The sequence below is a fragment of the Theropithecus gelada genome, chromosome 1, assembly GCF_003255815.1.
Source record: "Theropithecus gelada isolate Dixy chromosome 1, Tgel_1.0, whole genome shotgun sequence".
Taxonomy (NCBI): domain Eukaryota; kingdom Metazoa; phylum Chordata; class Mammalia; order Primates; family Cercopithecidae; genus Theropithecus; species Theropithecus gelada.
The window spans coordinates 182,055,862-182,079,820 of record NC_037668.1 but is presented as its reverse complement, the minus strand read 5'-3'; the positions used below and the strand labels follow the sequence as shown (position 1 = coordinate 182,079,820).

The window sequence follows — 23,959 nt, the reverse complement described above, 5'->3', positions numbered from 1 at the left end:
GTGGTTTTGATTTGCATTTCTCTGATGGCTAGTGATGATGCTGGCTCTGCCACTTCTTACCTGGACAAGCTACTTAATAATTTCTTCTTGGGTAAAAGTGGTCTGTCCTTCCCAACCCACCTCACATGACTTCTGTGTGATTTCTTGTATAAAATCACTTAATAAGTGATGTCATAATAGGTAGAATAGAAGGCATTCCTGCTCATGATGAGAATGAATTAATAAGAGTGTACCATATAGGATATGTGTATCTCCCCGTCCCCATCCCAAGTGGCACCAAAGCGACTCCTCCTTGCCCATTTGTTGCTGGTCTTGGGTCAGAGGGAGACACAAGGCAGGAGCAGCTCTCACACACACTTCCAGAACAGTTGTGGGCTCATTTTATATCTGGCCCTAATTCACCTGCGATAGCTTGCTTTCCTTTCTCCTCGTCATAAAACTGCAATCTGAATAAAGCATTATTTACCTCTTTCCAGACTGAGTAGTGGCTGAGAAAGCAGCCAATTTCACCCCTCGTTAGAGGCCTGGAGGAATAGGGATCTCGATAGCCAGGCAGCATTTCAATATTCAGTGCCTTCAGCTGGCTTGTGTTGAGTGCCCTGCATCACAGAAAACACGTCTGGAAATTAACAAGTCAAAGGTCCCCACTACAAAGGCCAGAGAAAGAGAGAGTTAGTTCTGCAAACACCCCTCCCCCACACAGACAAAGACCCAGAGGCTTCCCTTTATTCCTTACAAGTTCCTCCAGGCTAATGTGTCACAGTAGTGTTATGAGGTCTGGGAAGACAAGAGGGTATCATATTTTTGTGTATCCTTCATAGTGCCCAACATAGTTCTAAGCATCATCAGTTTTTTGACAATGTTTAATAAGTACACTCCTATGGAAATTAGCTAAAGTATTGCAATAATCCAAGGAGTGTTTGATCCAGACCCGCAGCTGAATCTCTGTTAACACAGTGAGCTTTGTGAAGTTCACAGCTGCCCTAATCTTAACCTGTTCCCCCCAGCCCTACAAAAGTCTTGAAAACCAGTAGCCTCACAACTATGACAGCTCCAAACCCTACCAACCCAGCACCACTGGCAGGGACAAAATGGGCTGAGACTTCCCTAAAGACCTGCCCCTAGAAAATAATCTTTATTCAACCTGTCTAGTAGCTCCTTGAAAAGCTACATTCTCAGAGCTTGTCTTGATTTGACCTGGCTCAGAGTTCATTTTCTGTGAACAGTACTATCTACAGGGCATTTGTCAAAACCCATGAGCAACAACTGTTTAACATTACATTTGTTTAAGCAGGATTATCAGCTGATGCTAACAAGAAGCCAATCAAAAAACTTAAAAGGAAAAACCGAGGAATAAGAGATCCATAGGGAGTTTGATTTGCTCCAAAATATCCCTGAGAATCTAGAAGACCCCAGGCATATTCAGGGCTGTCCACATGCCCAGGAAAAACTTGAAAAGTCCCTAGTCTCTCACCTCTGGCTGAACTTAAGGATCTGGAAAAAAATGTAGTGATGGCAAATGAATAAAACACTGCAATGAAGGAAGAATTTGGCATAGTGAGTTTTAAAAATTAATACAACCATGTGGTGTCTACAAGAGGCAGCCTTTAGATTAAAAGACAAAAATAGGTTGAAAGTGAAAGAATAGAAAAAGATATACCATGTAATCAGCAATGACAAGAGAGCTGGCAGAGCTATGCTAATATTGGACAAAATAAATCTCAGACAAAATTCATGCTAGAACCAAAGAAGGACATCTTTTAATGACAGAAAGGTCAATCCTGGCCGGGCACGGTGGCTCATGCCTGTAATCCCACCACTTTTGGAGGCCGAGGAAGGCGGATCACAAGGTCAGGAGATCGAGACCATCCTGGCTAACACAGTGAAACCCTGTCTCTACTAAAAATACAAAAAATTAGCCAGGCGTGGTGGTAGGCACCTGTAGTCCCAGCTACTTGGGAGGCTGAGGCAGGAGAATGGTGTGAATCTGGGAGATGGACTTTGCAATGAACCAAGATCACGCCATTGCACTCCAGCCTGGGTGACAGGGCAAGACTCCAGACTCCATCTCAAAAAAAAAAAAAAAAAAAAGGTCAATCCATCAGGAAGACATAACAATTATAAATACATATGCACCTAACAGAACCTCAGAACCATGAAACTGGAAGAACAGAAAGGAGAAATAGACGACTTAACAATAATAGGGGAAGACATCAATCTCCCACTTGCAATAATAGAATTAGGCAGGAGGAAGACAAGGAAACAGAAAACTTGAATAATATCTTAAAACAATCAGACCTAGTAGACATCTATAGAACACTACACCCAACAATAGCCAAATACACACTTTCAAGTGTGCATGGGACATTCTCTAAGAAATACCATTTTTTAGACCATAAAGACCATACAGGTCATAAATTAAGTGTCAGTATACTTAAAAGGATTGAAATCACACAAGGTATGTTCTCCAACCTCAATGGTATGAAATTAAAAACCAGTAACAAAAGGAAACTTGGGAAATTCAGAAATGTGGAATTAAACAATACACTCCAAACCAATGGGTCAAAGAAGAAATCACAAGGGAAATTAGAAAATGTTTTGAGATGAATGAAAACACAGCATACCAAAAGTTATGGGATACACCTAACATAGTACTCGGAGATATAGTTACAACTGCCAATGTCTACAGTAAAATAGAATATCTCAAATAAATAATCCTCCCATCCACCTTAAGAAACTAGATAAAGAGAAAATTAAACCCAAAGCAAGCAGGAGGAAGAAAATAATGAAGGCTACAGTAGAAATAAATGAACTAGAGAATAGAAAAACAATAGAGAAAATCAACAAAACCAAAAGTCAGTCCTCTGAAAAGATCAACAAAAGTTGATCTTGAGGTCAGGAGATCAGGAGATCGAGACCATCCTGGCTAACCCCATCTCTACTAAAAACACAAAAAATTAGCCAGGCGTGGTGGCAGGTGCCTGTAGTCCCAGCTACTCAGGAGGCTGAGGCAGGAGAATGGCATGAACCCAGGAGGTGGAGCTTGCAGTGAGCTGAGATGGCGCCACTGCACTCCAGCCTGGGTGACAGAGCGAGACTCCGTCTCAAAAAAAAAAAAAGAAAAAGAAAAAAGAGTAAACTTATACTATTAAAGTCAAGAATGAAAGAGGGGTTACCCCTACCGACCTATGAAAGTAAAAAAGATTATATGATAATACTATGAACAATTGTATGGCAAAAAATTAGATAACCTAGATGAAATGGACAAATTAATAGAAAGGTACAAACTACCAAAGTTGACTCAAGAAGAAACAGAAAGTATAAATATACCTATAACAAGTAAAGAAGTTTAATTAGTAATAAAAAAAGTTTCCACAAAGAAAAGCCTAGAACCAGATGGCTTCACTAGGGGTTTCTGCCAAATGTTTAAAAATTGTTGACACGAATCCTTCACAAACTTCCAAAAAAAAAAAGAGGAGGAGGGAACACATCCTAGCTGATTTTATGAAGCCAATATTATTTTGATACAAAACCAAAAACATCATAAGAAAACTGCAGACCAATTTCAGTTATTAATATAGATGTGGAAATCTTCAAGCAAATACTAGCAACAGAATCCAGCAATTTACAAAAGGAATTACACAGCATGACCAAATGGGTCCCAGGATCATCCCAAGGTTGCAAGTTTAGTTTAACATGTGAAAACCAATCAAAGTAACATACCATATTAACAGGCAAAAGTCACATGTTCATCTTAATAGACACAGACAAACCATTTGACAAAATCCAACACCCTTCTATAATAAAAATACTAAACAAAATAGGACTAAAAGGGACCTTCCTCAACCCAGTAAAGGCCATCTGTGAAAAATCCACAGTTAACATCATACTTAGCAGTGACAGACTGAATGCCTTCCCTCTAAGATCAGGAACAAATCAAGAAACTCTCGTCTCACCAGTTCTTTCAACCTTGTACTTGATGATCTAGCAAAAACAGTTAGACATGAAGAAGAAATAAATGGTATCCAGGTTTGAAAGGAACATATAACACTATCTCTACTTGCATTTTACATGGTCTTATATGTAGAAGATCCTAAGGAATATACACATATAAAGGAAAAAGTACTATTAGAACAGATAAAAGAGTTCAGTAAGGTTGCAGGATACAGGATCAATATACAAAGATCAATTGTATTCCTATTCATTTAGCAATGAACAATCTGAAAGCAGAACTAAGGAAACAGTTCCATGTACCATAGCACCAAAAGAGTAAAATACTTGGGAGTATATTTAACAAAATAAATGCAAGATTTGTATACTGAAAATGACAAAACATCATTCAAAGAACTAAAGAAGATCTAAATAGTAAAAAGACACTCCATGATCATGAATCAGAAGACTTCATATTGTTAACATGGAAATATTCTCCCAGTTGATGTACAGACTCAATGCAATTCCTATCAAAACCCCAGCTGCTGTTTTCTTTTTTTTGTGGAACTTGACAAGCTAATTCTAAAATTCACATGGAAATGTAAAGGACCCAGAATAGCTAAGACAAACTTGAAAAAGAATAACAAAATTGAAAGACTCGTACTTCTTACATACAAAGCTACAGTCATCAAGACAGTAGAGTACTGGCATAAGGATAGACATATAGATCAATCAAATAAAATTGAGAGTTCAGAAATAAACCCTTACATTTATGGGCAACTGATTTTTTACAATGGTGCCAAGACAATTCTACGAGGGAAAGGAAGTCTTTTTAACAAATGGTGAAGGGACAAATGGATAACCATGTGCAAAAGAATGAATGTGGATCCCTGCCTCATGCCATATACAAAAATTTACTCAACACAGATCAAAGACCTAAATGTAATAGATAAAACCGTAGAACTCTCAGAAGAAAACTTCATGAAGTAAATCTTCATAGCTTTGAAATTGACAATGGATTCTTAGGTATAACACCAAAATTACTAGCAACAAGAACAAAAAATAAACTGGATTTCATCAAAATGAAAAACTCTTTTGCTTCAATGTACATCATCATGAAAGTGTGACAACCTATAATGCATAAAGTTAAAGAAAATATTTGACAATTACATATCTGATAAAGGACTTGCATCCAGGTTATATAAAGAACTCTCACTACTCAACTAGTTTCCCTGGTCCATGTGGTCTATGAATGGGATTGGGGCTCTTGGAGGTATTTGAAGCAGTGGTTCCTAAACTCTACTGCACCCAAAAATAGGGCTGACAGATTTAGGAAGTGAAAAACACAAGACATTCAGTCAAATTTAAGTCTTAGATAAATAATGAATAATTTTTTAGTATAACCAAGCCCCATGTGATGTCTGGGACAAATTTAACTGGCTATCCAGTATTTTATGTGGCAATCCTACCCAAGAATCACCTTGAGGCTTCTTAAATGCAGATCCTGGATCTAGCCTCAGAGAGCATAATTCAGCAGGTCTGAGATGGGACTGGGGAGCTGCCCCCTTAACCATCCCTGGGGACTCTGATGTGAGTGTCCAGGTCATACTTTGAGAAACACTGATGAGATTCTCTAAGGGAGTCATAAGAACTTCAACAGCTGCTAGCCATACTCCTCAGCTGGGGTTATGCAAATAGAAAACAAAGCTACTGATACTCTAAACCAACATATAACACGGAAAGGCACATTTTATAAAAATCTATGCTTAGAAATAGTTTAGGGTGTCAAATAAAAGGGCAAAGCCAAACAAGATAAAACACAAAGAAGGGATCTAACTAGGTTCCCTGTGTTCCTTTCCTGCCATATTTCCAGGAAAAGTGGCCACTATGATCGGTCCAGGCAGATTGTAGCAGGCATCTCATGCAACAGGAAATGTAGACCTTTATGCATTTTTCCATCCATTTTCTTCCAGTTGCCCAAGTTTTAGCACTTTATGCTCTAATTCAGCTCTGAACACAATTCTGAACACATTCCTTCTGTTACACTACAGAAAGCTGAAAACCACCACAACTGTTGCAAGAACCCCGAGAGATGGGACAATCACATCCAATGTGAGCCTTCAGTGTAATGAAGACCAAAGACCACTGGCTGGTGAGGGAATTTCAGGCCTGCTCTACAGGATGAAATTAACTTAAATGCTACTGTAGGTGGCCGTTTTAAAAACATGACTATCCTCTAATGACCAAAGAGACTTATAGCCCCACCCAGGACTAACTCTCTGTCAGAGAAGGCACATCCCCACTCCAATCACATCTGCAATGGGAGAAGAAACCCAACTCACTTTCCATCCACAGCCTCGACAATCTTGACCTCAATCTCCTGCTCATACAGTGTGCGCAGCATCCGGTCCCGCCTGTCCTTTCTGCGTTTGAGGTTTATCATGAAAATCTAATACAAGAAGAAAAAGGGAAAAGACACATAAATTACTCAAGTCTTCTTTTAGGCTATTTGAAAAGTTTAGTAAATGTTTTAGATAGAAGAAGGAGTGGAAAGGATAGGAAGAACTGTGGTGAAAATTCATTTCTATCTCATATCAGTGTTTAAGGTAAATGATATTAATTCAAATTGAATTATTTTCAAAACTCAACTCTTTGTAGTGACTTAACTCTCTTTGTTTCTCTGATGTTCATTGATAAATATGTTCTCCCTTCTCTTGAAATAGGAAACTTTAAAAAACTCTTTAAGAAGTCAAAGGACAACATGATCCTATGTTTAGAAAAACCTAAAGACTCCACCAAAAAACCATTAGGATTGATAAACAACTTCAGTAAAGTTGCAAGATACAAAGTCAACACAGAAAAATCATTAGCATTTATATATGCTAACAACAAACAATCTGAAAAAGAAATAGAAAGAGCAATCCCATTTACAATAGCTACAAAAAAATTTAATAATACTTAGGAATAAATTTAACCAAAGAAGGTAAAGATCTTTATAATGAAAACTATAAAACACTGATGAAAGAAATGGAAGGACACTAAAAATAGAAAGATATCCCATGTTCATGGATTGGAATAATTAACATTGCTAAAATGTCCATACTATCAAAAGTGATAAACAGATTCAACGCAATCCCTACCAAAATATAAATGACACTTTCCATAGAAACAGAAAAAAAATCTTACAATTTTCATGGAACCACAAAAGACCCTGAATAGCCAAAGCTGTCATGAGCAAAAAGAACAAGGCTCAAGGGAGCACACTACCTGCCTTCAAAATATGCTACAAAGTTATAGTAAACAAAACAGCATGGTACTGGCATAAGAACAGACAACACATAGACCAATGGAACCGAATAGAGAACCAGAAATAAGTGCACACATTTACAGTCAACTCATTTTCGACAAGGACAACAAGAGTTACAGATAATGAGGATGTCCTCACTATTCCCAGATTTAATGAACCATAGAAGTATCTAAAACTTTGTGAATGCCATTACAGGTAAATCAATGTTTTAATAAAGTCCTTTTGCTATAAGCAGTAAGAAACTCATTTTAAATGTTAAACTAGTGACTTTAACTGTCAGTGAGAAATGATGATGACACATAGCATGGTAAAGCATAAACCTATAGAAACAAGTCAGGTGGTGTTGACTTCATCCTGACTAACCATTTGGATGACTTTGAAGAAGACATTAATGTTTCTGGGTCCAGTTCTATAAAAATAGGGGGGTGAACAAACTCATCTTTCAAATTCAGTACAGATTAAAATGTCTAAGATAGGTGGTTTATAATAAAGTTGGCTTTCTGCTATAGCCAGAATAAAGGAGAAACACTGCCTTAGAACCAGTCTGGAGTTCAGATTTTACTGTGTCAAGGTTTGGTTCACATGGTCATTCTGAATGCAGTCACAAATATATGTTTCACTGGAATTAAAAGCTACACTAAAATTTCAACCCTTCCTTGCAAAATATTCTCATTTCTATCCGTTTATAGATCCCTGGGCATAGAAACTGATGTAGGAGCAAGACGTTCCCTTTGAAGAAACTGTCCACCTGATTTGGGGCCAAGTAGATTAAGTGCATCCTAATTTTACTACCTTCCTTGTTTACCTAACTGGGTAATTATTTTGTAAAAAACATAATTTTCTGTGGTGACTGTATTTGTCTTATTACTTGGGACTTTGTAACTTAATGGGTTGTGTTCTTTTAGTCAGAATCATACTGTGATGGGTCATGCCTCATTCCCTAATTTTCCAGATATAGAAAGGAAAGGGCATTTTCTCAGGTATAAACATGAAGCCACCTGAGGTCACTCTAGGAGAACAAAAACAAAACAGAACAAAAAATCAACAGAAATAAATCCAAAAAGGTCCCCCAAACCAGAGACCTCCAGTCTGGGAAGACTTTTAGTAAATAACAATCCAGTTCCAGTCCCTGCCAGGACAAGTGCAATAAAACTGTAGCCACGAAGTAAAAACACAGACGGCTCGCTCATACTTAGTGAACAGTAAACAGAGAAAAGAGTCTCACAGCCAAATGCAGCCCAGACACCACCAATGAGGTCACAGAGTCCGAGGAGGATTGAAAAGTCCCTGAAAAGCCCTTTTTCTACCATGCTATCTCTGTTCCATACAGAGGTGACTAACCCCAGACTCAGGAAAGTAGAGTCTCCAAGCCTGTGCCACTTCACGGACTTGGCCTTCTCCTGAAGGGCTCTAGGAGTGACCCAGTCTTTACACCGTGTCCTGCCCCAAGAAGACCAGAACTGGAAGATCCTGGTTTTGTGTCTTATTTTATTTGCTTTGGTTTTGTCCTCATAGGAATGTTTTTAGGAGGAAAAATGAATCTATGTAAGGACATGGGTCCTTTCACCTAGGGAACCAAGAGAGAGGTATGGGGAAGGAAAGCTACAGTAATATGTGGAAGCTGGTCCACTGTGGGTGTGGGACAACCTTCTCTGTAGCTCTGATCATTTTTGAAAGCTATTTGCAAATGAGTCTTATTCCTCTCTACTACATGTGGCTCGTCTCTTCTCATTCTGCCCTCTGTGGAAACAGCATAGTAGCTGTTAACTCTTCCCCATTTAATATTCATGAAATACCCTTTCCCCATTCCTGAAGTATAGCTCCAAATCAGTTTTATGGAAGAAATCTCAAATCCCAGTTCTAGCGTCAAATCCCTTTGAGAAGGCTGTACTCTGGGGACATGTATGTATATGTTACCATGTGATAAGGCATTTTCCTTCGATTAAGCAGTGGCAATGAGCACCAAGCTCAAAGCCTGATCTGTTACATATCCAGAGTCCATGGAAGAGTTCTCAGTTTGTGGACTCCTGATGCACTGCCCTAGCTTCTAGACCACAAAGCTCCTTCTGAATACTGTTCAGCAGCTACCGGAGAGACCCACGAGAGAGACGGTGACGTGGAGTCACAATCCCTGCCAAGTATCTGTTATGCATATCACCAGGAGGGGTACCTCTTAATATTTCTGCTTCATTCTTTATACAACTAAAACTTAATAACAAATACTACCCTTAGAATATTATTAGGAAGTTCTTGCCTGCTGAAAGGCAGAATTTTAGAACAAATATGTTTTTTTTTTCTTTCTTTGTCCTCTCAACCCTGCTCTCCAACCTTTTTCCATGGAAGACTAGTAGAAAGAAAAGAAAGCACAGAAAGTCTCAGAATAGTTTCCACTCGTTCAGATGTGGCAGAATAAAGCTAAAGTCCTCCATATCTAAAACATGTATCCTCTCTAACTTACTCTTGAACTTTGATAAAAAGGTTGATTAAAAATATCACAATATTTGCTCCTAGAAAATATCAAATTCACTTTCATTACTAAATGGTAACTTCCTTCTGAGTAAATGATTAACTACCTTTTATCATGATCCTCCCTTTTTTAAGATAAGGAAACTAAGGAACAACAAAAACCAAGTAGTTTTCCCAAGACCTCAGAGCCATTTCAGCAGCCAAGCCAATCTTGCTGGCTCTCAGATGCAAGCTCAGGCTTGTGTTACAAAATGAACACATAAGCCTGCACACGCGTGCACGTGCACACACATATAGACACCTTTCCTACCTCATCAAATCCCATCTTGTCTGGATATTTAGGGACAAGTGAGACATACTTGGAGGGTTCCATTGGAGGACGGTCAACTGGAAGACACAAGAAACATGCAGAGTGCTTTGTTAATGAAAGGGTCAGAAATCAGAATTCCATCCGCATGCCTGATCTCTAGGGCTGGAATACAACTTGGAAATACAGGGCAGGGGACAATGGTAGCAGTTCTCCAGGACTGAGTAGCCACACAGGAACCCTGCTGGTCAGGGCACTGGTTTCAAGAGCATTTGTTTATATGGAAATTGCAACATTTGCTCCACTTCCCTTAAGACTTATTTCAAGAATATTTGGGAGGCAGTTTAGGATAATGGTGGAGAGGAAGGGCTCCAGAGTTGGATGATCTGGGTCCAAATCTTGGTTTGTGAAGGAGTAGGAGAGGTAGGGGACCTCTTTAAGCTCATTTCTTTGGTATGAAATTGGGATAATAGAAGTGTATCTGTGTTATAAAATTTAAATGAGACCTGCTGCAAAACACTCATCACTTTAACATGGTAAATGCCCAACAACTCTTAGCTATTGAAAAAGCTCAGAAATAGGCTAGAATTTTTACTGAAAAATACTTTTTTCTCTACATTTAAAATTGTCAAAGTGTGGGACTATTTTTATCCCACCTGGGCAGGTTTAGCTGTGGGTGCGCAAAAGGTCCTTTGCTTTAACAGGATCTAACCACGGAGAGCTGGCCCTCATCTAATGGGAAGATTCCAGCTGGGAGCGACACTACTTCTCCAATAATGACAGTTTTATTTATTTGATACTCTAAAAAAGCTTCCTTTGCAAACTGGGTATTTTAAAGTTTGGAAGTAATATTGGTTAAGAAACCTGAAAAGGCCTTGAAGGATGTTTAGTATTATACAAATTCAAAGTCCTCATTTGATTTTCCTTGAAGGGATAATACAAAGAAAATTTAAAATGAGAGCTGATAACTGGGTTGTTGAAAGAACTATGGGTGATAGCCATGACTACTGTAATGTATCTGTTCCTCTCTATTCCAGGCACAGGAGAGGAATACACTCTCTTGCCCTTGAAGTTACTCAGGGCTATATGACTTTCTGGGGAAAGTTTACAGTGTAATGCTGCTGCTCCACTCTCCAAGAGCTCCCCTGACCCTGACCCTGGTCCCACCACAGTGCTCGTAGCGGCATGTGTGGATATGGAGCAGCTGCGAATTGGAAGCAGCCTGGAACGTGGAGCATCAACACATGGAGGGCAGCTCCCAGGAAAGACACCAGCTCTGCAGACTTGGATAGCAAGAAATAAGCCATTGTTGTATGATGCCAATCAGATTTTTATATTCCAGCATAACTTTGCCCATCCTGAGATACTGTCCAAAGGGTATGATCTGTTTAACTTCACTGAAATATTATAGAGAAATCCTGACATCCAATTTTACTTATTGGCGAATGATGTGAAATTCCAGAACATAGTGAGACAGAGTTCTTAGGCCAAACACAAGAGCTGGTCTTATTACTTCAAACTTGACACAATCATGTTTCTGTGCATATGCAGCGCCTGTGTTTGTCTTCCTAACAGCAGCCCAGAATATTCTGGTCCTTTCTGCTCCATTCCACTCCTTATCAACAGGGAGGGTCCACCATGTACAGGGTTAGGTTTTTAAGAGAAAGAAGCTTAATGTACCAGCTTCCTCCTGTTCATGACATTGTCTGAGGAGCTGTCTCGCTCTCTTTCCTGGGGCCTGAGACTTGGGAGGACGTTACATTTTGAGTTACCCATTCTAGGCTGCTGGTCTCCTTTGGACTCACATGGCCTGTGTGGCTTTAACATTTCAGCCAAAGAGACTACTTTTAGCAACTTTGTTTCCATCAAACACAGGCAGTCATTGCATTCACAGGACAAGTGTTGCAAAAAAAGCCACAAGTGGTTGGCTCCCAAAAGTCATCACTGAGCAAAAATATCAGAGAAGTGTGCTTGGGTTTTGCCACTGAAGGCAGCAGTAAGCCATAGAGGAAAACAGGAAGTGATACAGTGAGTCACCTAAGAAACTTAGTCTGTGGGGAGAAGGATGTATCTTTGCTGACAACAGACTTGAAGGTTAGGTATATCCTGGCTTCTGTTTGTAGTCATTTCTGACTCCATCATTCATAATTCATCTGATCTCTCATTAAATCCCTTCCTGGAAATAATCCTTCCCTGCACTGCCACTTGGGACAACAGGCTTCATTGCTTTCGGGAAAGTTTCAAGATCTAGTGTGAATAATTACAGCCATTGTTACAGGGATCTTATCACTCACAGAACTCTGGGTTCTGTGAGTGATATATATGTCACATATATACTTGACATATCTAATCACAAATATTTAATGTTCACATGTACTATGGGATATGTATGAGTGCCTCAATTTTTAGAGACAAGGTAACAAACATTAAATAACTTGCCCAAGATCACAGAGCTGATAGAGCTGGTATTTGAACCCAGGTCTGACTCCTGCACTGGAGCTCTTAATTCCCATTCCACATCATCCCCAGAGCTAGTCCTTGGTGGCCACTGGTATTAGCCAACAAGGCAACTGGGCTTGGTCTAGAGTAGCTCATTTAAGCCCAGTCATGTCTGGAAAAGTACCTGATAGATTGTACTTGGATCAAATTCTACCGCTTCTTCTCTATAATTTCTCCTAAACTTCTTCCATTGTTGTAGCCTAGCTTGGGTGCTTACCCACTGTGTCTGGGCTGTTTTTGATTTTTTTCAAACACTAACATGCTCTCAGTCTTTCCTTTTCTAATTAATCATGCTCACTGTTGTCAAAATAATATTCTGCTGCACAGCTCTGCTCTCAACCATAACAGTCACACTCAATGCTACATTTAAGGGTTTAACAGCTTGCTAGGTGTTTTCATAGTCACCATGTAATTTTATCTTCAATTTTTTGTGGTTTTTTTTTTTTCTTTATTTGTTTTTTTTTTTTTTACAAATAAAGAAACTGAGACCAAGCCAGATGTAGACTTGTCCAAGGTCAAATACTGAGTTACTGGCAAAGCTGGAACTCAGTTTTAGACCTGACTTCAAATCCAATTATCTTAGTAATTTTTACATGAAGTACTGTTGTTTCAAAATGTCAATACTGAGAGCAGGTACCTGAGCCTTCCTATCACCTTATGCTGTAATTTGCAAGAGTAATCTCCTCATGCTTTATAAACCATTTAAATCTAACATCTTTACAAGATCTGGCCTCCTGTCATTCATCTTCCAAAGGCAGCACACCCCCAAATTCTCTGTGCAACTTCTAATGTACTAAATGAGTTATCACATGAAAAGAGATGGGTACGGTGCTTTTAATAAGTGTCAGTCATTGTCATCATAACCCTTCCCTCACCTCACTCAAATTCTTCAACTCTGATTTCTAAAACTCCAGTCTGCAATTCAGAAACTTCCTGACCATACCCTTCACAAGATTTTCAATTCTCATCCACTGATGCCCGATAAAACCCTAATCCTGGTTAAACTCGTTGCCCACTTACTCAGCACCAAGAGGACTACTGTTAGAAACACACACTATTGTGCTGACTGAGTCACTTCGGAGCTACAATCACAGATGTCAAATTGGCACTTGATACCACCAAATGATGTAACTCTCCCTTCATAGTAAATTTATTTTCCCACTCTTTGAGAGATTGTATCTTATGCCTTCTCTCTCCTGAAATCTCCAAAATCTCTGTCTAGCTCATGACTGGCCTATGTACTTCAGAAAGAAAATATTCAAAATCAAATTAGATCTACCTTTTCAATCCACCTCAAGTCCACAAACCAAACTGCATGTGTATCGATACATTCTGCCATCCTATCTGCCACAGTAGATGAAATGTCTATCTAGTATAGCCTCTCCAATATTGTCCTGGGCTGCAACCAAGGATAAAAACCCTCTTGTTTTCACCTTACAATTACCTTCTCTTCTACATCATCAAGATCTCCTTATATATTGGATCCTTGTGATTAGCATACAAACATACTGTTATATTTCTATTTTTTTTTTTTAAAAACAGTGCAAACAGACAAACCCAACCCAACCAGAAAAATATTTCCCTTGACGTCCCACCTCCAACAGCCTCCATCTGATTTCTCCATTCCCCATCCCATCAAGATTCAGCTTTCTCATCTCCCCATTGGCTTCTCTTCAGTACACTTGAATGGATCTGTGTCCTCATCATTGCACTGAAGTGGCCCTTATCAAGGTCATCACAGACCTCTGTCTTGACAGAACCAATGACCAATTTTTTATCCTCATTTTCCTTGGCTTCTCAGCAGCATCTTGGCTCCATCTTGAAACACTTCTCAATTTTTCCTCCCAGCTCTCTGGCTGTTTGTCTTCCCCAGGGATCTGTCCTCTTCTCGTCCTGTGTTATTTTACTGCATGAGTTCACACTGTTCCACGGCTTCAAATATCCTTCCGATGCTGATGATTCTCAAATGTCTGTCTCTAGCTGGAGTTTCTTCCCTGAACTCCAGACTCATATATCCAACTATCTTCTGGCTTTTCTATTTAGATGCCTAATAAATATCTTAAGCTTACGTGACCAAAACTACCTCCCCACCCCTGAGTCTTTTTCTGTAAAGTCTTTCCTATCTCAGTAAATGGCATATCAGGCTAAAATCCTGGACTCATTCTTGATTCCTTTCTTTCCGTCATGGACTACATTCAGGTCTCTGTATGTCCTATTGGCTCCATCACCAAAATATATCCTCAATTTGTCTGTTTCTCATCACCTCCTTGCTATCGTTCACATCCCAATCACCATCATGTCTCACCAGAGTGTACTGGTCCCCTACACTCTGGTATCCTCACCACAGCCCAAATGAGCCTTCTAAATACACAAGTCACATCAGGCCAACCCCCCGTCTTCCAGGGATTCCCATTACTCTTGGAGTAAAATCTAAATTCCTTACCATGGCCAGAATGTTCGGTGGGATCTGGACATTTCTTCTCCCATTACTCCATCTCCCTTGACCCAACTCATTCTTTATACCCCAATCACGCTGGCCTTTTGTCCCTGGAACACCCCCAAGCTTTTCCCGTCTAACAGTCTTCACATGTGCTATTCTTTCTACTTGGGACATTCTTCACCCAAATATTCATGTGGCTGCTTCCCGGATATTTTGTCTGTTGTCTAACTCTCTGTGTTAGAATATAAGCTCCCTGATGGCAGGGTTTCTGTCTGTTTTGTTCACTGCTGTATGCCAGCATCTTGAACAATCTGCGGGGTACAGTATGTGTTGAATAAATCCTTACAGCCTGATTATCTCTTCTAACACCTTCACTGGTTCCTTAAGATGGCCATTCTTCTTGATCTGAGCATTCAAGGACCACAACAATGAAGCCACCTCACCCTCTCAAACTGTATTTCTGCCTACTGTTTTAAGTCAGCTCTCCTTCAGAGTGAGAATACTTTGTCTTTTCTTGGTCTGTTTCCTCTGCCTGTAGAGTCCTCACCATACCACTCCTCTTGTTTAAATTTTACACTTCTACCCAAGCTTAGCTTAAGAACCATTAGGACTTGAGGCTCTCCTGGATCACACAGGCCATAGCAATCTCTCTCTATCCCAAATTCCTATTTCTTTGATATTTTCTCCTTTCTCAAAATGCTATACTGCATTGTGAGTGTTTTTTTCTTTTTAAACGTCTGTCTGTTTCTCCTATTAAATCATAAGTACCTGAAAACAGAGAATTGATCATAAAATGTTTTGAATCCCCAGTACCTTCATAGAAGACACATACATTACAGGCATTCTATGTTTGCTCATGAATAAACTGCATGTATTAATGCAAGCTTGTTTAACCGTGGCCTGCCGGCCACATGTGGCCCAGGATTGCTCTGAATGTGACCCAATACAAATTTGCAAACTTTCTTAAAATACTATGTGATTCTTTTTGTGATTTTTTTTTTTTAAGCTCATCAGCTATTGTTGTGTTAGTATATTTTATGTGTGGCCCAAGACAATCTTTCTTCTTCCAATGTGGTTCAGGGAAGTCAAAATATTGGACACCCCATTCCTATTCTTCAATCAGTGCAGTCTAACAACACTATTAGCAGCCATTTATTTGCTGCTCATTGGGTTCCAGGCACTATGCAAAGTAGTTTTAACAACTAGTTAATCTTTTACTAGAGAAGGATACTTGACTGACAGGATTTTGTCATTGCCAACTTTTTATTAATCTTACATGGACCTCTAGGCCATATTTCTGCATTATACCCTTCAAAATTTGATTTTTCCAACATTTTCTTATCCCGATTATGCTCATATTTTTAAAGTTCAGAAAAGGAGGTAAGTATAAGAATAAAATAAAATGTGATATGTAAAGTGCTTAGCACTAGAGGTGGCATGCGTTGGAAGATCAATGATGAAAGTTATAATTTACAGGTTCTTCTCAAATGAACTCTACCTGGCTAGCATGGTAGTGTGCATATTTGTAATTTGCAATCATTAAAATCTTTATTGATGACATGTGTATTTCTATGTACTGAGAACTTACACTCTCAGCCCTGTGGAAGAAAACAAGAGAACATAAGGTCTGGCCGGCCTCTCTCTGAGCTCAGAGAGACTCTCCCTACTTGGGAGTCAAGACCAAGAGCCATGAAACAGGGATAATAAGGGACAGCACTTTATCGAGAGCTAAAAGGAGTCATAATAATAGCAGCACCTCACGATTTCATAGAGTTGATATATTCTTTTGTTTGCTCCTCTCAACATTGCAAAATCGCTCTATAGATGAAGAAACGAAAGTCCTGAAATCTGATTCTCTCTTCATAAGTGACAGTGTCTACGTTCAAGCCCATTATTCTGGCTTTGGTTTCAGTGCTCTTGTCAATACAGTTTTCATTCATTCATTTGTTTATTTGTTCATGCATTCAGCAGATATTTTTTCATAACAAGTACATGCCATGCACTGTGCTAAGTGCTTGAGATTCAAAGCAATAAGATGCCATCCATATCCTTTAGGGCCTAGAACATAGGGAAAGCGGCAGAAAAAGTATGTATTAAAGAAATTCACAAAGGAGATTACTGAGGGCTGGTTCAAGAAATACTGTCACAGTGAACCAGCTTCTTATTCCATCATTTTATCATCAGTCATTCAGTCATTTAACAAATATTTACTAGGCATCTACCAGGTGACAGACAATGTGCTAGGTCCTGAGACTAACATGATGAAAAAGGAATTTATAGTGTAGTAGCAAGGGAGTGGGAAACAGATACTCATAGATAACTCAATGAATCTAAAAATAAACTCATGGTTTCTCTTTTCTTTTCTTTCTTTTTTTTTTGAGATGGAGTCTCACTCTGTCACTCAGGCTGGAGTGCAATGGCACAATCTTGGCTCACTGCAACCTCCGCCTCCTGGGTTCAAGCAATTCTCCTGCCTCAACCTCCTGAGTAACTGGAACTACAGACATGCACCACCATGCCCGGTTTATTTTTGTATTTTTAGTAGAGACAGGTTTCACCATGTTGGCCAGGCTGATTTCGAACTCCTGACCTCAGGTGATCCACCTGCCTCGGCCTCCCAAAGTGCTGGGATTACAGGCATGAGCCACCACGCCGGCCATGGTCTCTTTTCAAACCTCTCCTTTATTCTACATGCCCTATTCCATTTAAATTTCCTAAAATCATCCCCAGACACTGAAGACAGAACTTAGGAGTTTTCTCTATGCCTCCCTTTTGCTCATCCACCTACAATTAACTCTTGGCTGTGTCCTTTCAAGACTATGTCCTAAGCTTCTGTTCCTTCCTCTCCATTCCCACTGCTACTGCTCTAGGTCAGGTCTTCACCACCTTTTGCCCAGTAGCCGTGAAATGTCCAAAGTGGTCTCTTCACCTCTGGTCTGAGACCAGCAGCCACTGCCCATGCATCCCATGCATGCTCCACCTACACTTTTCTAACCACTAGAGTGACCTTTCTAAATCCAAATTCAACCTGACATTTCTGTGCTAAAATCTTTTTGAGAGCGCCCATCTTTTCAGCTAAAGCCCAAATACCTTCTTATACATCAGAGCCTCTTGGCGGGGCTCCTGCCCACTTTCTAGCCTCAGTTCCTGCTGTTCCTCCCTAACAACCTCCACTGCCCACATATATACCTCCTATGCTCTACTGATGAATAACAGAAAATAGTCCCCACTTTGGGAAGCCATTTCAACATCTTCCCCTAGGTTAGGTGGATTGGTTACTTTCTCTTTTAGCTACCATTGTACATCACATATAATAAAAAGCATAGCTACTGATGACTGAGCACAGCAATTCATGCATCATGCCAGACCCAGAGGCAATAACAATAGTGTTTAAGGACATGAACTTTGGAGATAGCAAGATGGGTTCAAATCCCAATCTGTCATTTGTTTAGCAGAATGCTCTAGGGCAAGTTACTTAAGGCAACATCTCATTATTTTTAATCTTTAATATGGGCATAATAAAACCCCTTCATTGAGTTGTTGCAAGGATTAATGAAACAATGTACAAAAAGTGCTTAGCACTTTATGATGTAACAGTGGTATCTGTTACATCACGAGCTATTGTTAAGTTGAAATCATAATTACTGTGGCTGTATTAGACATTTTACATATATCATGATGAATCTGCCCAAAAACAAAAAGTTTTCATTATTTCCATTTTACAACTAAGGATATTATTTACTCAAAGTTATATAATTAGAAAGCAGCCAAGTTAGGGTTTAAGTCCACACCACAAAACACTGTTAGAGCACTTATCAGATCTTTTGGAAAGTATTGACTTGTGTACCCAGCTCTCTTCCAGGATGGGAAGCTCCCAGAAGGCAAAGACCTTGTCATATTCATGTTTCCCATAGGAAAAGTTTAGGAAACAATGAACAAATGAATAACTATGTATTCAGCCAGAGGAGACTGACAGCTGTGAGATTCCAATCCTGGAAGAGAAGGGAAGTGGCTGGTACGGTCACTGTGGCAATGGAACGACAGCCATCCCCCCCGCTCCTGGGTCACTCACTCATTGCTTCAATCTGCACATGGATGAGGTTCTCGATGTCTTCCTGCAGTGTCTGATGGGACTTCAGGGGGATGGGCAGGTAGCCATAGTGCTCTCTGTTGCAGAGGTACATCTGGATGCCTGAGGATCCGAGAGAGGGACAAAGCCAACAATCAGAAAACACACTGCTGAGTGACAAGTGAGGAGAAGGAACCTGAACTGTGTCTGATGCTGAGTTTGACATTGCAATTACATAAGTGGTTGTTTCAGGTATGTCTATAGACCTTAAAAATGCTCCTTTATTCAAAAAGTAAAACACAGCATTGGGGACTAATAAAAACACTGGGCTATTCTTCAACCCAGAGGAAATTGATTTTTTCTCTCTGAAGAAAAACCAAACTCATGGCCTGGAATGAACACAAAAGGCATGAAAGGATCAAAAGGGAGGCAAGGAATTCCCATTCCGGAGAGCAGAATGGAACACTGTAATCCACCTACAGGAAATAACGAGAAAATGAGGAATGAAATCCACATCTGATATGAAAGCAAACAGGAAAATTCTGTAACGCTGACAGATTATTAAAGCTAAATCTAGGCATACATAGAACAAAAAACGAAAAAAACAAAGGAAATTTAAAATTCTCCAAGATTCTCCTTGGTTTTATTGCTTCCCTTAGCAGGCATGGATTTGGAGCCAACCAACAGATATGAAACTTCCAAAATCAGTTCCTATAGAGACAAAAGAGTCTGCATTTCAGAATGTCCTTTTAAGAACCTGTAGTGTGACAATACCAGAAACATGCAATACCCTTCTCATATTCAAATTGGTCTTCATAGCCCCACCTGATAACTTGCACAGTTATAAGGCATCTGTGTTTAACCAGACAGCTAGAAATACAGGAATCAGGATGGTCTTATACAGATCATTGGTCAGCAATTGACACTCCTGATCAATGAAAAGACTGCTTAGTGAAAAGGATGAGTCCGCCATGTATCCAAGCCTCTGGTCCATGTATCCAAGCCTCTGATTTGTTAATTGTGATAATCATCACTGTTTTCTGGAGAGAGAATTTTCTGCATAGGGACTCCTCTATTTTGTGCAGATGAAATTTCCTCCAGTCGGCTACATCATCTGTCAAATCAGGTGAAGCTGTCTCATGGAATTAACAGAGAGGAAGGAGAAAAGCAAATAACCTTTATTCCCTGCTTTTATGGAATCTGGCTTGAATCAAGGTTGGTCTACCAAGCACTGTCCCTTCTCTTGCCTTCACCGAGCAAACTCATTAGCTCTGCTATTTGCCCACATGAATGCTTCTGGGGAGCTTCAAAGTGCACCTTCTTGTAAAGTCATGATGAATTCAGGAAGTGGAAGGAAAAAGATATTAAAGTTGCATCTCCACCCTAATTAGACAAACCATTTTACCAATTAACTTTCTGAGGCTTCCATAAAAAAATGATATGATACATATCCAAACTATCCATCAAGTGTGAGGGTACAAGGAAGGCATTTTTGGACATGCAAGACCATAATATATTTACTTGCCATCATACTTTTTCAGAAAGTTACTGGATGATGTGAGAGAAGGATGAGGAGGAAAGGAAGGAAGAGGAGGAGGAGGAAGAAGAGGAGGACGATCATAACCAGCAAGAAAGATTATAAACAACACGAACAGAAGAGTCAGTGTATAAGAGAAGAGAAATAAGTCTTAGGTCAATAGCTGCAGCACCACTCGGATTAGAATATATTAGAAGGCTCCAGGACAGACATCTTCACAAACATGCAAAAAAGGACATCTGACAAATCTGAACATTCTAAGAGGAGTTTGAGGTAATTAGTGATTAGTTTTGGATCATACTAGTAATAATAAAACTAAACAAAAAATGGCAATTATTAAAGGAATTGCCTCCAAAGAAAATTAATGGCAAAGGAAAACTAATCATAGCCTATAAATGACCAAGCTTGTAGTTAAGCTTGCATGATTACAACAAGAACACTGACCATCAATCTGTTTGAAATGACATTGGGAGAACAGGGTGTTGCGAAGAATGTGTCTGCATGCAGAGGGCAAAAGGCAGAAAGAGAGCTAACTCCTCACTGTCCACAGTGGAGAGTCAATATATAATGCCTATGGTGAAGCCAGAAAATCAAGAAGTAGCAATGTATGCATATTATTTAACATGGATGTAAATATTATACTAAAATGATCACTTAAAAGAGATAACAGTGGTTGCCTTCTGGAGGACAGAAATGATGCAGGGTGATGTGCAACGGACTGTTCTTTTCTTAATAAACCATGGGGAACTATAAGAATACTTTCAACCATGTGCACGGGCAGTTTGATAAAAGAAAATGTATTAATAATTAGATAAAGTCTATGAAAGAGTCTGCACTCCCAGTGAAAGCTGCTTCTGGGGAAGACAATTTTTCTTTTGAAAAAGAAAAGTGAATTACACTACATTTTGAAGGACTTTGTTTTTCTTTTAAACATATAAAACATTTTCTTGTACTCACATAGTAACTTAACATTGCAGATTGATAAAATTATCCCTATCTTTGGTGATGAAAAATCAGACTCAGGCTGTCACTTGTCCAAGGCCACATAGTAGGTCAGTAGTGCCAATTCTTTGTCCCTAAAGAGCCAATGCCAAGTGCTTTCTACCCACCGGGTAATTGGAAACTCAGTTCCAAGACTATTAGTCACTAGGGGATTGCCATCCCTCCACATGGGGACAAATGTGACCACTACCAGTGGTGTCCAGGATCTGTCTGCCTATTGCCCATATCACTTGCCTCTTTTGACTCACATCAGACATTTGGAAGATGACTGACTGGCGCCGGGATGGTTCCTGTGGCCATAATACAGAAACCAGATCATGAGCCACAATGGGAAGTGAACTCTTGACCCTGGACTCATTACAGTCACAGAGACTCACCTGTGACCATATGTGCTCTCTTCTTGGGCTAGCTGGGTGGCCAAGTCCCACTCACCAGCACACTTGGATTGCCCCTCACTCATCACCCACACAGCGCAATGGCTAGAGTCTGGGGTGAAAGATTTAGGACCGAGGTTTGTGGTTGAATGGTCCTGCCTGGGACATAGATGATACACAGCTAGGGAGCTTCAGAAGAGTGAGAACAAAAGAATACCAATCATATTTCATGAAGAAAGAGGGAAGGTGCTTTGCTTTAAAACTAAGGAAGAAGAGCCTAGAGACATGCCCCGGGCTGCACATGACTCCCAGGCTCATTCACATTTCTCTGGAAAATACTTAGAGATAAGTACAATATTACCTTAAAATCCACAGTTGTCAAGAAATACCTTTCATTTCCCCAAAATGACTGAATCTTTCCTGCCTTGACTCCTGCCCTGTTCATGGTCTGAACCGCCAATCTGGCCCTTAGCTTTCACTGCTTCATGACTATTAGTTGTGTTTTCACACATAAAAATCTTAACTCCCAACTAACACAGTGCCAGGAACAGAAGGAAACACTTAGGAGTTCATCTCTCTCTTTCCTTTTCTATTTCTCCTCTTCCCAAATGAGTCACCAAACAACTGTGGGTGTCTACCTGCTTTCAGTGTTCTAAAAAAGCCTTTGCAAAATCTGACCAACAGCACACAAAGTCCTGGTGAACAGGCGAAGCACAGGGCAGAGCTGAAAAATTCCTGCTTGACCTGAATCACTTTTTCCCACCCCAGTATCTAGGTATTGGTTTCATACAATGTATCATCATAATTTAGTGCATGGGTTCATAATAACGCTTTGTGCAGTGACTATAAAGGAGGACTCTGTTAGGCAGTGCCATTCGTGTAATTGTTAATATCTCACTTTCTTGGAACATCTTAGCTTCAGCCTCTGAAGGAAAGAGATTGGCACTCAAGGACTCAGATGGCTCTGTCTTTGTTTCCTATCCTGGGGAAGTCAGAGCAAATCACAGACCAGATGAAAAAAGCAGGTTCCATTAACATTGACATAGGAATCTTTGCAAAAAACTTCCAATCATATGAAGATTGCTTTTGCCTAAACACAAGGGCTACAAAATGCCTGCACCTGGCCAAAGGGTCTAAATTGCTCTAGCAGCCAAGGGGGAAATCAGCCTGATCCATTTCTACCAAATATTCTCATTCTCAGCAAATCTACAACTGATGAATGGGACACCTATGGCTTTAAGGAGAATCTGATGTGTGAACTGTAGCTTGAATTTGTATTAACATTCTCATCTGCCAGCCACCTTCTCAGCTGCCTGAAGATCTTTGCACCATGTTTTCCACCCTCAGTTATATGGCCACACTGAGTTTATTCACCATCTTCTTGGTTTATAACCTATTTGTGCTAGTAGTTAAGTGACACATTTCTGGCACATTAATAATGGGACCCAACTTCTGTCAGGAAAGTCTGAATTATCCTAATAAAGCTTTGCTCTGTTAGATGCCATGTGTCCTGCTGTTGAACTGCTCTTGTGAATTGTGTCCTCCTGAAGCAAGTGTAGGGTGAAATGAGAAAAATAACTTTCCTTCCTGTTGACTTGTCTTTCTCAAAAATCTACAGGCCTCACTAGAAATGCTTTCCCAGTGGTTCATAAAAGACTTCAGTCTCGCTTTGCCTCTCCTTCCACAGGGACTGAGGCCGAGACTGTTTGGTGCCTCTTTATCTGTTCTTTCCTTCTTCTGGAGTGTGAAAATTGCAGTGCATGCATGCAGAGAATAAAGATGACATTCTGAGCCTCCCTTACAGTGAGGTATTGTCCTGTAACTAAGCTCTGGCTAACGGGATTTGCATGGAAGTGCTGCATTCAACTTCTGGATTGCACCCTTCAAGGGACAGGGAGAGTTCTCCCTGCTGTTTCTGCCTTGCTGGCTGAAACGCATCCGTGGTGGTGAGACACCTGGGACTCCACAGTTAAGGGCAGTACCTCGTGGAGAGTGAGAAGCCTGGGACTCTGAACACTTTGTGGAACA

The 23,959-nt window shown here is 40.0% G+C and overlaps 1 protein-coding gene across 1 annotated transcript in view; it reads right to left on the bottom strand.

The window, feature by feature from the left end:
* COLGALT2 (collagen beta(1-O)galactosyltransferase 2) overlaps positions 1–23,959 on the bottom strand; it is a 101,085-nt gene that overhangs the window by 7,040 nt on the left and 70,086 nt on the right. Inside the window, exons 7-10 of the mRNA XM_025403910.1 lie at positions 19,022–19,141; positions 10,014–10,090; positions 6,273–6,379; positions 467–599 (exon numbers count right to left, since the gene is read on the bottom strand). Coding sequence (XP_025259695.1) covers positions 467–599; positions 6,273–6,379; positions 10,014–10,090; positions 19,022–19,141 — 437 coding nt within the window. The remainder of the gene's footprint in view (positions 1–466; positions 600–6,272; positions 6,380–10,013; positions 10,091–19,021; positions 19,142–23,959) is intronic.